Here is a 13,195-nt window from a genome sequence, read left to right on the forward strand (position 1 = left end):
ATCAAGAAGAAAATAGTATGAAAATGTATGCACTGACTACTGTAAGTCGCTCTGGATAAGAGCATTACAACACATAAAAACATTAAAACACATAAATACATTTCACAACAGATTTCACACCACATTAAACGTGTGCCCTCAGGCCACTACTCTACTACCACATATCTACAACACAAAACCCATGTGTACGTGTGTGCAGAGTGCGTGTGTTTTCTGGTGTGTGGTGGTAAGAGTCGGCAACAACACCTCCCCCACACTGACCCTCAACACGGTGGCACCAGGGGTGTGTGCTTAGCCACCTTCTGTACTCCCTTTTCCCTGTTTCAAGCCATACGATTTCTTAAATTGTTTGTTAAATAGTTTATCCAAATAGCTACCCGGACTATATGCATTGACCCATATCGTGGAGAAATGAAAAGATCATGTTAATTATACTGTTAGGGTTCTTAGAACTCTATTGTGTCTGTGTGAACTGAGAGGAGCTTCTGAGATTTAACTCTAGCAACTGATTTATGATGGTCTTGTCCTCTCTCAGAGCCCGCATTCCATAGAAGGAGTTGGTGTTTGTGTGCCAGGAGGTACCAAGGTGAAGATGGCTCGGGTATGGATAATGATGAGAGGAACTTTGTTTTGGGGGCCAGACCCTGGTTTCTACACAATGAGAACAGGCTTTTACAGCAGATACTGTCTAATGTGAATTATTGTCATCTTTCATACAAATCCTAACCTTGTGACCCATTCCATATACAGGTATATGTTGTTTGTCATGAACATGCAGGAGGATGTACTTAGCTATAATTTGCTGTGTCTCAAATCCGCTCCTTGGGCTCTAAACAAATCATCTAGGGGTGATGCATCTACCAGCTTCATTATTGCAATAATTAATAGATGTTATTAATACAGTGGCTTGCGAAAGTATTCACCCCCTTGGCATTTTTCCTATTTTGTTGCCTTACAACCTGGAATTAAAATTGATTTTTGGGGGGTTTGTATCATTTGATTTACACAACATACCTACCACTTTGAAGATGCTATTTTTATTTATTTATTGTGAAACAAACAATAAATAAGACAAAAAAACAGAAGACTTGAGTGTACATAACTATTCACACCCCCCAAATTCAATACTTTGTAAAGCCACCTTATGCAGCAATTACAGCTGCAAGTCTCTTGGGGTATGTCTCTATAAGCTTGGCACATCTAGTCATTGGGATATTTGCCCATTCTTCAAGGCAAAACCGCTCCAGCTCCTTCCAGTTGGATGGGTTCTGCTGGTGTACAACAATCTTTAAGTCAAACCACAGATTGTCAATTAGATATAGGCCTGGGCTTTGACTAGGCCATTCCAAGAAATGTACATATTTCCCCTTAAACCACTCAAGTGTTGCTTTAGCAGTATGCTTAGGGTCATTGACCTGCTGGAAGGTGTACCTCCATCCCAATCTCAAATCTCTGGAAGACTGAAACAGGTTTCCCTCAAGAATTTTCCTGTATTTAGCACCATCCATCATTCCCTTAATTCTGACCAGTTTCTCAGTCCCTGCCGATGAAAAACATCCCCACAGCATGATGCTGCCACCACCATGCTTCACTGTGGGGATGGTGTTCTCAGGGTGATGAGAGGTGTTGGGTTTGCGCCAGACATAGCGTTTTCCTTGATGGCCAAAAAGCTCAATTTTAGTCTTATCTGACCAGAGTACCTTCTTCCATATTTTTGGTGAGACTCCCACATGCCTTTTGGCGAACACCAAACATGTTTGCTTATTTTTTTCTTTAAGAAATTGCTTTTTTTCTGGCCACTCTTCCGTAAAGCCCAGCTCTGTGGAGTGTATGACTTAAAGTGGTCCTATGGACAGATACAGTGCCTAGCGAAAGTATTCGGCCCCCTTGAACATTTCAGGCTTCAAACATATAGATATAAAACTGTATTTTTTTGTGAAGAATCAACAACAAGTGGGACACAATCATGAAGTGGAACGACATTTATTGGATATTTCAAACTTTTTTAACAAATCAAAAACTGAAAAATTGGGCGTGCAAAATTATTCAGCCCCCTTAAGTTAATACTTTGTAGTGCCACCTTTTGCTGCGATTACAGCTGTAAGTCGCTTGGGGTATGTCTCTATCAGTTTTGCACATCGAGAGACTGAAATTTTTTCCCATTCCTCCTTGCAAAACAGCTCGAGCTCAGTGAGGTTGGATGGAGAGCATTTGTGAACAGCAGTTTTCAGTTCTTTCCACAGATTCTCGATTGGATTCAGGTCTGGACTTTGACTTGGCCATTCTAACACCTGGATATGTTTATTTTTGAACCATTCCATTGTAGATTTTGCTTTATGTTTTGGATCATTGTCTTGTTGGAAGACAAATCTCCATCCCAGTCTCAGGTCTTTTGCAGACTCCATCAGGTTTTCTTCCAGAATGGTCCTGTATTTGGCTCCATCCATCTTCCCATCAATTTTAACCATCTTCCCTGTCCCTGCTGAAGAAAAGCAGGCCCAAACCATGATGCTGCCACCACCATGTTTGACAGTGGGGATGGTGTGTTCAGCTGTGTTGCTTTTACGCCAAACATAACGTTTTGCATTGTTGCCAAAAAGTTCAATTTTGGTTTCATCTGACAAGAGCACATTCTTCCACATGTTTGGTGTGTCTCCCAGGTGGCTTGTGGCAAACTTTAAACAACACTTTTTATGGATATCTTTAAGAAATGGCTTTCTTCTTGCCACTGCTCCATAAGGCCAGATTTGTGCAATATACGACTGATTGTTGTCCTATGGACAGAGTCTCCCACCTCAGCTGTAGATCTCTGCAGTTCATCCAGAGTGATCATGGGCCTCTTGGCTGCATCTCTGATCAGTCTTCTCCTTGTATGAGCTGAAAGTTTAGAGGGACGGTCAGGTCTTGGTAGATTTGCAGTGGTCTGATACTCCTTCCATTTCAATATTATCGCTTGCACAGTGCTCCTTGGGATGTTTAAAGCTTGGGAAATCTTTTTGTATCCAAATCCGGCTTTAAACTTCTTCACAACAGTATCTCGGACCTGCCTGGTGTGTTCCTTGTTCTTCATGATGCTCTCTGCGCTTTTAACGGACCTCTGAGACTATCACAGTGCAGGTGCATTTATACGGAGACTTGATTACACACAGGTGGATTGTATTTATCATCATTAGTCATTTAGGTCAACATTGGATCATTCAGAGATCCTCACTGAACTTCTGGAGAGAGTTTGCTGCACTAAAAATAAGGGGCTGAATAATTTTGCACGCCCAATTTTTCAGTTTTTGATTTGTTAAAGTTTGATATATCCAATAAATGTCGTTCCACTTCATGATTGTGTCCCACTTGTTGTTGATTCTTCACAAAAAAAATACAGTTTTATTTCTTTATGTTTGAAGCCTGAAATGTGGCAAAAGGTCTCAAAGTTCAAGGGGGCCGAATACTTTCGCAAGGAACTGTACTCCAATCCCCACTGTGGATCTTTGCATTTCCTTCAGGGTTATATTTGGTATCTTTGTTGCCTCTCTGATTAATGCCCTCCTTGCCAGGTCCATGAGTTTTGGTGGGCGGCCCTCTCTTGGCAGGTTTGTTGTGGTGCCATATTCTTTACATTTTTTAATAATGGATTTAATGGTGCTCCGTGAGATGTTCAAAGTTTCAGATATTTTTTATAACTCAACCCTGATCTGTACTTCTCCATAACTTTGTCCCTGACCTGTTTGGAGAGATCCTTGGTCTTCATAGTGCCGCTTGCTTGGTGGTGCCGCTTGCTTGGTGGTGCCCCTTGCTTAGTGGTGTTACAGACTCTGGGGCCTTTCAGAACATATACTGAGATCATGTGACAGATCATGTGACACTTAAATTGCATACAGGTGGACTTTATTTAACTAATTATGAGACTTCTGAAGGTAATTGGCTGCACCAGATCTTATTTAGGGGCTTCATAGCACGCACCACTTTTCCGTTTTTTTTTTAAAGAAATAATTTTTTGAAACAATACATTTTTTTCATTTCACTTCACCAATTTGGACTATTTTATGTGTCCATTACATGAAATGCAAATAAAAATCCATTTAAATTACAGGTTGTAATGCAACAAAATAGGAAACATGCCAAGGGGGTGAATACTTTTGCAAGGCACTGTATGTTTTGAATAAAGTAATATTCTGATTGGTGAGTGACATTGTCTCTCCTCATTATTGATTAGAATTTCCACAACACCCCTTTTTGCACTAACATTTTTTACTCATAACATGCTGCTGCTACTGTTTACTGTCTGTCACTTTATTTCTAGTTATATCTACCTCAATTACCTCATACCACTGCACATCGGCTCAGTACTGGTACCACTTGTCTATAGCCAGGTTATTATTGCTAATTGTGTATCTAGTATACTTTTATTATTACGTGTTTTAATTGTTGTTCACGAAGCACATGACAAATACAATTGTATTATATTTTCACCCACAACAACAACTCCATCATCAAGTTTGCTGACGACACAACCGTGGTCAACCTGATCACCAATGCCGATGAGACAGCATACAGGGAGGAAGTCAGAGACCTGGCAGTGTGGTGCCAGGACAACAACCTCTCTCACAACATCAGCAAGATCAAGGAGCTGATCGTGGACTTCAGGAAACAGGGGTGGGTGCACACCCTATATCCACGAGGCCGCAGTAAAGAGGGTCAAGATCTTCAAGTTCCTCTGTGTCCACATCGCTGAGGACTTATCATGGTCCTCTCACACCAGCACAGTTGTGAAGAATGCACGGCAGTGCATCTTCTCCCTCAGGAGGCTGAAAAGAGTTGTCATGGCCTCTCAGATGCCCTCAGTAACTTCTACAACTGCTCCATCGAGACCATCCAGCCAGACTATTCTCCATGCTCCTGTCTGGCAGACGGTACCGGTACATCAAGGATCAGACCAGCAGATTCCTAAACAGCTTCTATCCCCTGGCCACTGTTAAATTATTGTTTGCCATTACCATTTGTATCTATCCATTTTATCCTGCTACTGGTCACTATTGCTCCTGTTCACATGTGTCACGCCCTGGCCTTAGTATTTTATGTTTTCTTTATTATTTTGGTCAGGCCAGGGTGTGACATGGGTGATTATGTGTTTGTCATGTCTAGGGGTTTTGTAGATTAATGGGGTTGTGTTTAGTACAGTAGTCTAGGTAAGTCTATGGTTGCCTAGAGTGGTTCTCAATCAGAGGCAGGTGTTTATCGTTGTCTCTGATTGGGAACCATATTTAGGCAGCCATATTCTTTGAGTATTTCGTGGGTGATTGTTCCTGTCTCTGTGTTTGTTGCACCAGGGCTGTTTCGGTTTTTCACGGTTCTTGTTTTTGTATATTTTTCATCTTTCATTAAAGATGTATAAAGATAACCACGCTGCATTTTGGTCCTCTCTTTCACCAGAAAACTGTAACATGTATATGTTACCTGTCACGAATCCCGCCGAAGATGGTGCCTCTTCCTGTTCGGCGGCGCTCGGCGGTCGTCGTCGCCGGCCTACTAACTGCCACCAATTCCCTTTCCTGTTTCATTTAGTTTTTTTCTGATTAGTTGCACCTGTTTCTTGTTTTGGTTTTGGGCTATTTAATCCCGGTAGGCCTGCTGGCTTTTGTGCGGGCTTGTTTTCTGTTATTTGATGTGTGTGATTTCTGTGGAAGTATTTTGTTCTCGAACCGTTTCGTCCTGTTGTTTTGGACTGGGTCTTATTGCGCCCGTGTGTGTGGCGTTGACCGACACTGTTGTTTTGGGAACAAAAGGGACTCCTCCACCCACTTTTTCCAGAAGTACATGACATTACCACTAGTATATTACCATAAGTATTTATATATTTCTGTTTTTTCCATGACATAGACTGACCAGGTGAATCCAGGTAAAAGCTATGATCCCTTATTGATTACACTTGTTAAATCCCGTGTGCCTTGCAAAAGTGATTACTGTCCTCGTTATGAAATTATCAACTTTACCCTGTATACCTAAAGATGACCATGCAGTATACACCAAGTGTACAAAACATTAGAAACACCTGTTCTTTCCATGACAGACTGACCAGGTGAATCCAGGTGAAAACGCTTATCCTTTATTTACTGAATGTCCTATGAGCAAAATCATTTTGTGAACCGGCGATTCTTAACGTTTGAAAAAATACTTACATTTTTTATGCTATATTTGGATTGGTTTGGGGTTGTTGGACCAATCCACTCATATCTTAAAATATTGAATCGGTGACAGATGCATATTGGTGAATCGTTACATACTTAATAGATACACAAACTCATCACCACGCACGCACACACCCACCTATCACACATGTTGCGGTTGTATTTTTGTGTATTCAAATTGCCATTGTCTGGGTTTGTTTACATCCCTGTTAGTGAGCATTTCTTATTTGCCAAGATAATCCATCCACCTGACAGGTGTGCCATATCAAGAAGCTGATTAAACAGCATGAACATTACACAGGTGCACCTTGTGCTGGGGACAAATAAGAGGCCCCTCTAAAACGTGCAGTACTGTCACACAACACAATGCCACGGATGTCTCAAGTTTTGAGGGAGTGTGAAATTGGCATGCTGACTGCAGGAATGTCCACCAGAGCTGTTACTAGATAATTTAATGTTAATTTCTCTACCATAAGCCCCCTCCATCATCATTGTAGAAAGTTTGGCAGTACATCCAATTGGCCTCACAACCACAAACCATGTGTATCATGTCGTGTGGTCGAGCGACTTGCTGATGTCAACGTTGTGAACAGAGTGCTCCATGGTGGCGGTAGGGTTATGGTATGGGCAGGCATGTATTTTATCGATGGCAATTTGAATGCACAAAAATACAATTTTTTCTACGGTATCTGTGACCAACAGATGCATATCTATATTCCCAGTCATGTGGCCAAATTAATTTATTTCAATTTCCTCATGTGAACTGTAACTCAGTAATATCTTTGAAATTGTTGCATGTTGCGTTTATATTTTTGTTCATTATATATATTTATATATAATAAAATACCGGAAATAAGAGATGCTATATAGCCTTCAAACATGAAGCAGTTCTTCATGGAAGAGTGGGTCAAAATTCCTCCACAGCGACGTGAGAGACTGATCAACAACTATAGGAAGTGTTTGGTTGGAGTCATTGTTGCTAAAGGTGGCACAACCAGTTGAGTGTAAGGGAGCAATTACTGTTACACATAGGGCCATTAGGTATTGCATAACTTTGTTTAGGAAATAAATGAAATAAGTACGTAACTGTTGTATTATTTGTTCACTCAGGTTCCCGTTATCTAATATTAGGTTTTGGTTGAGGATCTGGTCAAATTCAGTATAAAAAATATGCTAAAGTAGAGAAAATTAGAAAGGGGGAAAATACTTTTTCACAGCACTATAGCTATATAAAGTTTAATATAGCAGCCAGAGAAAACATGCTGATCATTTATCACACATAGCCATACTCAGATACTGCAGTAAAGTAATATAATGCTGTAATACAGTATGCATAACTACATAATTGACTACAGTTCCCACAATCCTTTTGCCCAAGCAGTTAGAACGTTTGTAAAGCAGGCCAATGGTTCTTGATATCTGGAATCCTTGGGACGTCCCTACCCCCCATTGAAGTTGACATTTGAATGGTTAAGGTAAGGATTCAGGTTAAAAAATGGTTAGGGTAGGGACGTCCCAATGATCCCCCATAGCACAAACCATAGGCCAATGGCTCACACCAAAGATGGTGGATAAATGAAGACAGTTCACTCAGGCATTTTACCATAAAAAAAACTGTCAGTGCCGGTCTACATAACATGGTGCGTCTCAGCTGGGTCTGGTCTACTTAGTTCATCGACTTTCATTGAACTAAAAAAACAAAAAAACAGTGAGTGGCATGTCTCGCTTCCTCTTCCGTCGCTGGCTCGCACTGTCTGATCGAAATGAGTATCTTTCAGCTGCCAGCCGTAGCCCATTATTTAAGTGCCGCTGAGAATTCTTTGCGATACAATTGCAAAATTACCAATTTCCAGACCGTTTTGCAAGGTGTGCAATTGTAATATTGCTCTTTGCACGACACACACGGTTCAAACGCAAAAAGGCTCCAAGTGCATAAAGATCGCTGCTTGTATTTTGCATCTTTATTGCAAAGCAAGCCGCTGAAGCAAGCTCCCGTGCGAAGGCGATGGAGGGAGGGAGTGAGAAAGAAGGCAAAGTCTTTTGTGCTTCCCCTCCCCCCGATCAAAGTACTGGGGAAATGTCTCAGCCAAAGGGAGGTAAGAATATTACATGCGATCTGTGCAAAAATAGTGATATGCAATCAGCTCTGCATTGTCTGCAGGTTGGATATAGTCAAGGCATTTTAAAGTTTGATACGTTAAAAGGGTCAGCATTTCCTGTTTAGATATTTTCTTTTGCAGAGTTCCTGGTAAGACGATGCTGTCTAACAATCATTGCTCATTTTTACGGTATTTGCAGTCCTCTTGTACCAGAGATGTTATAGCGTAGATATAACTGTCATACAGTCAGCAACATGTCATAGTCAGCAACACACTGCAGACATAACATTGCAACGCCTTTAAAGCATGCACTATCCATACACATTTCGACGAGATGTTGCATGTGCAAGGTAATGCATCAAATACATGTATTGCACTGCATTTGCACTTTCACACAAGGTGCATCCATTAACTGCGAACTGTGCGTACAGTATTGTGCATGCGTTGTAGCCAGGTCAAGTTCAGTTCAAACGGATTTTTGAAAATCACACAAGTTACTCTAACCATTTTCTTCTTGTTACGGTTTTGTTTTCACTGTCAGTGGTGCGCAATGGAAAATTATTGGGACGCCTCGTCCTAGTGACTGAGCTTTGTTCCTGCAGTAATAAATAATTTAGACATTTCAACAAATAAAAAGCTAAATTTAGATCTGCTGTGTGAACGTCTACTGATGCAAACAGCCAAAGGAACAGGGCAATATGCTATTAAAATACGAGTCTCCAAGCAAAAATGTCCTTTTCACAGTCAGTAAGTAGCTAGTAGAATATTTTATGTCAGCTCTAACAGCTTTCCCTTACGAAAACAGATTGCAGTATGCTGCAAATACTGCTTCCAAAATACGTTTTTTGTTATTGCAGTGTTACGCCATAGCAACCATTACTGTGTCCAAAATATCAGTTGACTGCAGTTACTGCACTTTTACTAAAGTTTCAAAACAGCCATCGCCATCTTTTTTTGTAAGGGAATTCTCTCAAGACCACTGCACAAGAGTATGCCTAGAGACAATAATCAGAACCAACTTCTATAACCCTCTGGAATGCATTTCTACTGACCTAATGAATCCACAGGTGTCAAATGTATTCTATGGAGGGATGAGTGTCTGCAGGTGTGCGCTGCTCCCTTGTACTTGGTTAATGAATGATTACTGATTTAATGAATACTGGTCACTGATTAATTAGGAGTTCCCCTCACCTGGTGGTCTTGGTTTCCATTGGACACACATTAAAAGAGAAACCAGCAGACTCTGGGCACTCCATGGAATTAGTTTTACACCCCTGATCTAATCTTCTCAGACAGCATTTGCATCTTTGAAAGTCTTGGAGTGTTTTCACACCACATGCCTAATTGTTTTATTACTTCTATAAATCCAGAAGTTTTTATGAGTCGGCCTTCCCTCATTAGCCTTCACTGCTGGGGTGAACATGAATTTTGACAGATCATCAAGGAGAAAAAATGTACAGTATATGATTCAAATAAGATAGCCAGGAGTACAATTATCGGATGTGTCACAAAGGGCACCATATTCCTTCTAGTTAGGGCTATTACATTTTTCTGGGGGGACCAGTATTTCCAGCATTATTCACTAGGTTTGCTGCAGGTAGAAAATCCTGGGAGATGTTATTTAACTTCTTTGGGACAGGGGGCAGTATTTTCACTTCCGGATGAAAAGCGTGTCCAAAGTAAATGGCCTGCTACTCTGGCTCAGAAGCCAGGATATGCATATTATTAGTCGATTTGGATCGAAAACACTCTCAAGTTTCTAAAACTGTTTGAATGATGTCTGTGAGTATAACAAAACTTATTTGGCACTCTTTTCAATGGGGTTTCATTGGGAATCTAGAATTCTAAGGCAAGGGCTTGCAGTTCCCATCGCTTCCACTGGATGTCAACAGTCTTTAGAAATTGGTTGAGGTTTTTCCTTTGTGTAATGACGAAGTACGGCCATCCAGAACGAGGGTAACTTGAAGTGTACTGTTAGATAGAGGCGCGTGACCAGAAATGCTCGCTACACTTTGTTATCATCCTGTATTGAACTCTGTTTATCCTGTCTTCAATTTTATCAATTATTTACGTAAAAAAATACCTAAAGTTGTATAACAAAAGTAGTTTGAAATGTTTGGACAATGCTTACAGGTAACTTTTGAGATATTTTGTAGTCACGTTGCGCAAGTTGGATCAAACGCGCCAAATAAATGTACATTTTGGATATATATCGACATAATTAATTGAACAAAAGGACCATTTGTGATGAATTATGGGACATATTGGAGTGCCAACAGAAGAAGCTTGTCAAAGGTAAGGCATGAATTATATTTTTATTTCTGCGTTTTGTATCGCGCCTGCAGGGTTGAAATATGCTTTTCTCTCTTTGTTTACTGGGGTGCTATCCTCAGATAATAGCATAGTTTGCTTTCGCCGTAAAGCATTTTTGAAATCTGACACGTTGGCTGGAATCACAAGTGTAGCTTTAATTTGGTATATTGAATGTGTGATTTCATCAAAGATGAATTTTTATAGTAGTTTATTTGAATTTGGCGCTCTGCATTTTCACTGGATGTTGGCCAGGTGGGATGCTACTGTCCCACATATCCCAGAGAGGTTAATTGACATAGGCTGTCTACAATCAATATCTGGTTGTGCGTGAGTGTTTGGTTGGGGGATTGCCTAAAAGCGACCGTGTAATAGGTTCGGTTTGCTACTAGCAGAACACCGCCAGGTGAAGTGAACGTCTGTGCTTCGCATACTCCCTTTAAAAGACCTTCGCTGGAAAAAAAAAATGAAAAATGCGGCAGTATTACTGTTGCGATGCCGTAGCAACAACATGGCCAGTATACACTTCCTCCAAATATTTGGAATTAATTTAAGATAAATCAAGATCTGTTATTAATTTATTTCAAAAAATTGCAGAGGAGGACTTAGTTGTGCAATTTTACATCTAACAAGAATGTTTGATGCAGTATTTCTCAACATTTGCATTTAAATTGGACATCTCTCGTTGAATGACAACAAACACTTAATTGAAGAATCCCGTCCATAGTTCCCACTCCTACTAGGAGTAGTACTGTTGACTAGTGATGTAATGATTCTCCGATATGCATCATTCCTAATATATATATTAGAGGTCGACCGATTAATCGGAATGGCCGATTAATTAGGGACGATTTCAAGTTTTCATAACAATCGGAAATGGGTGTTTTTAGGTGCCGATTTTGCCGATTTTTATTTTTTTTACACCTTTATTTAACAAGGCAAGTCAGTTAAGAACACATTCTTATTTTCAATAGTCTATGCCTCGTTCAGGGGCAGAACGACAGATTTTCACCTTGTCAGTTCGGGGGACCCAGTCTTGCAACCTTACAGTTAACTAGTCCAACGCTCTAACCACCTGCCTCTCATTGCACTCCACAAGGAGCCTGCCTGTTACGCGAATGCAGTAGAAGCCAAGGTAAGTTGCTAGCTAGCATTAAACTTATCTTATAAAAAACAATCAATCATAATCAATAGTTATAACTGCACATGGTTGATGATATTACTAGTTTATCTAGCGTGTCCTGCTTTGCATATAATCGATGCAACGCTGTGGAATGATTTAACAAAAGCGCATTTGTGAAAAAAGCACAATCGTTGGACGACTGTACCTAACCATAAACACCAATGCCTTTCTTAAAATCAATACACAGAAGTATATATTTTTAAACCTGCATATTTAGCTAAAAGAAATCCAGGTTAGCAGGCAATATTAACCAGGTGTAATTGTGTCACTTCTCTTGCGTTCATTGCAAGCAGAGTCAGGGTATATGCAACAGTTTGGGCAGCCTGGCTCATTGCGAACTAATTTGCCAACCTACATGTACATATTAAAGGGACTATGCATAGATGATAACAGTAGTAGCAGCGATGTAAAAGGGGGGGGGGGGGGGGGGCAATGTTCAGGAGTCCTATGGCTTGAGGATAGAAGCTGAAGCCTCTCGGACCTAGACTTGGAGCTCCGGTACTGCTTGCCGTGCGGTAGCAGAGAGAAAAGTCTATGACTAGGGTGACTAGAGTCTGGCGATTTTTAGAGCCTTCCTCTAACACCGCCTGGTATAGAGGTCCTGGATGGCAGGATCCTTGGCCCCAGTGATGTACTGGGCCGTTCACACTCTATAGTGCCTTGCGGTCAGAGGCTGAGCAATTGCCATACCAGGCAGTGATGCAACCAGTCAGGATTAGAGATCGACCGATTATGATTTTTCAACGCAGATACCGATTATTAGAGGACCAAAAAAAGCAGATACCAATTAATTGGACAATTATTATTATTATTATTTTTTTTTTACACGTGTGTGTGTAATATATGTGTGTATGTATGTATGTATGTATGTATGTATGTATGTATGTATGTATGTATATATATATATATAAGTGTAATAATGACAGTTACAACAATACTGAATGAACAATGAACACTTTTATAACTAAATATAATATATACAATCTATTTAGTCTCAAATAAATAATGAAACATGCTCAATTTGGTTTAAATAATGCAAAAACACAGTGTTGGAGAAGAAAGTAAAAGTGCAATATGTGCCATGTAAAAAAGCTAATGTTTAAGTTCCTTGCTCAGAACATGAGAACATATGAAAGCTGGTGGTTCAATATTCCCAGTTCTTCAATATTCCCAGTTAAGACGTTTTAGTTTGTAGTTATTATAGGAATTATGACGTGTCAACTATTCTCTCTATACCATTTGGATTTCATATACCTTTGACTATTAGATGTTCTAATAGGCACACTAGTATTGCCAGCCTAATCCCAGCCTAATCTCAGGAGTTTATAGGCTTGAAGTCATAAACAGCGCTTTGATGCAAGCATTGCTAAGAGCTTCCGGCAAACTCAGTAAAGTTTGAATGAATGTTTATGAGCCTTCCGCCG

The 13,195-nt window shown here is 40.3% G+C and overlaps 1 protein-coding gene across 2 annotated transcripts in view; it reads left to right on the forward strand.

Annotated features, from left to right (window-relative positions):
• The first annotated feature begins 7,712 nt into the window (after positions 1 to 7,712).
• Positions 7,713 to 13,195, forward strand: part of map2k6 (mitogen-activated protein kinase kinase 6) — a 47,108-nt gene continuing 41,625 nt past the window's right edge. Inside the window, exon 1 of one of the 2 annotated variants that reach the window (XM_021581080.3) lies at positions 7,713 to 8,275. In XM_021581080.3, the coding sequence (XP_021436755.1) occupies positions 8,185 to 8,275 (91 nt within the window). In that variant the 5' untranslated portion in view covers positions 7,713 to 8,184. The remainder of the gene's footprint in view (positions 8,276 to 13,195) is intronic. The other variant, XR_016491087.1, reaches the window with a different exon arrangement.

Source organism: Oncorhynchus mykiss, chromosome 23 (genome assembly GCF_057628025.1).
Source record: "Oncorhynchus mykiss isolate SJ-2025 chromosome 23, ASM5762802v1, whole genome shotgun sequence".
Classification (NCBI taxonomy): Eukaryota; Metazoa; Chordata; class Actinopteri; order Salmoniformes; family Salmonidae; genus Oncorhynchus; species Oncorhynchus mykiss.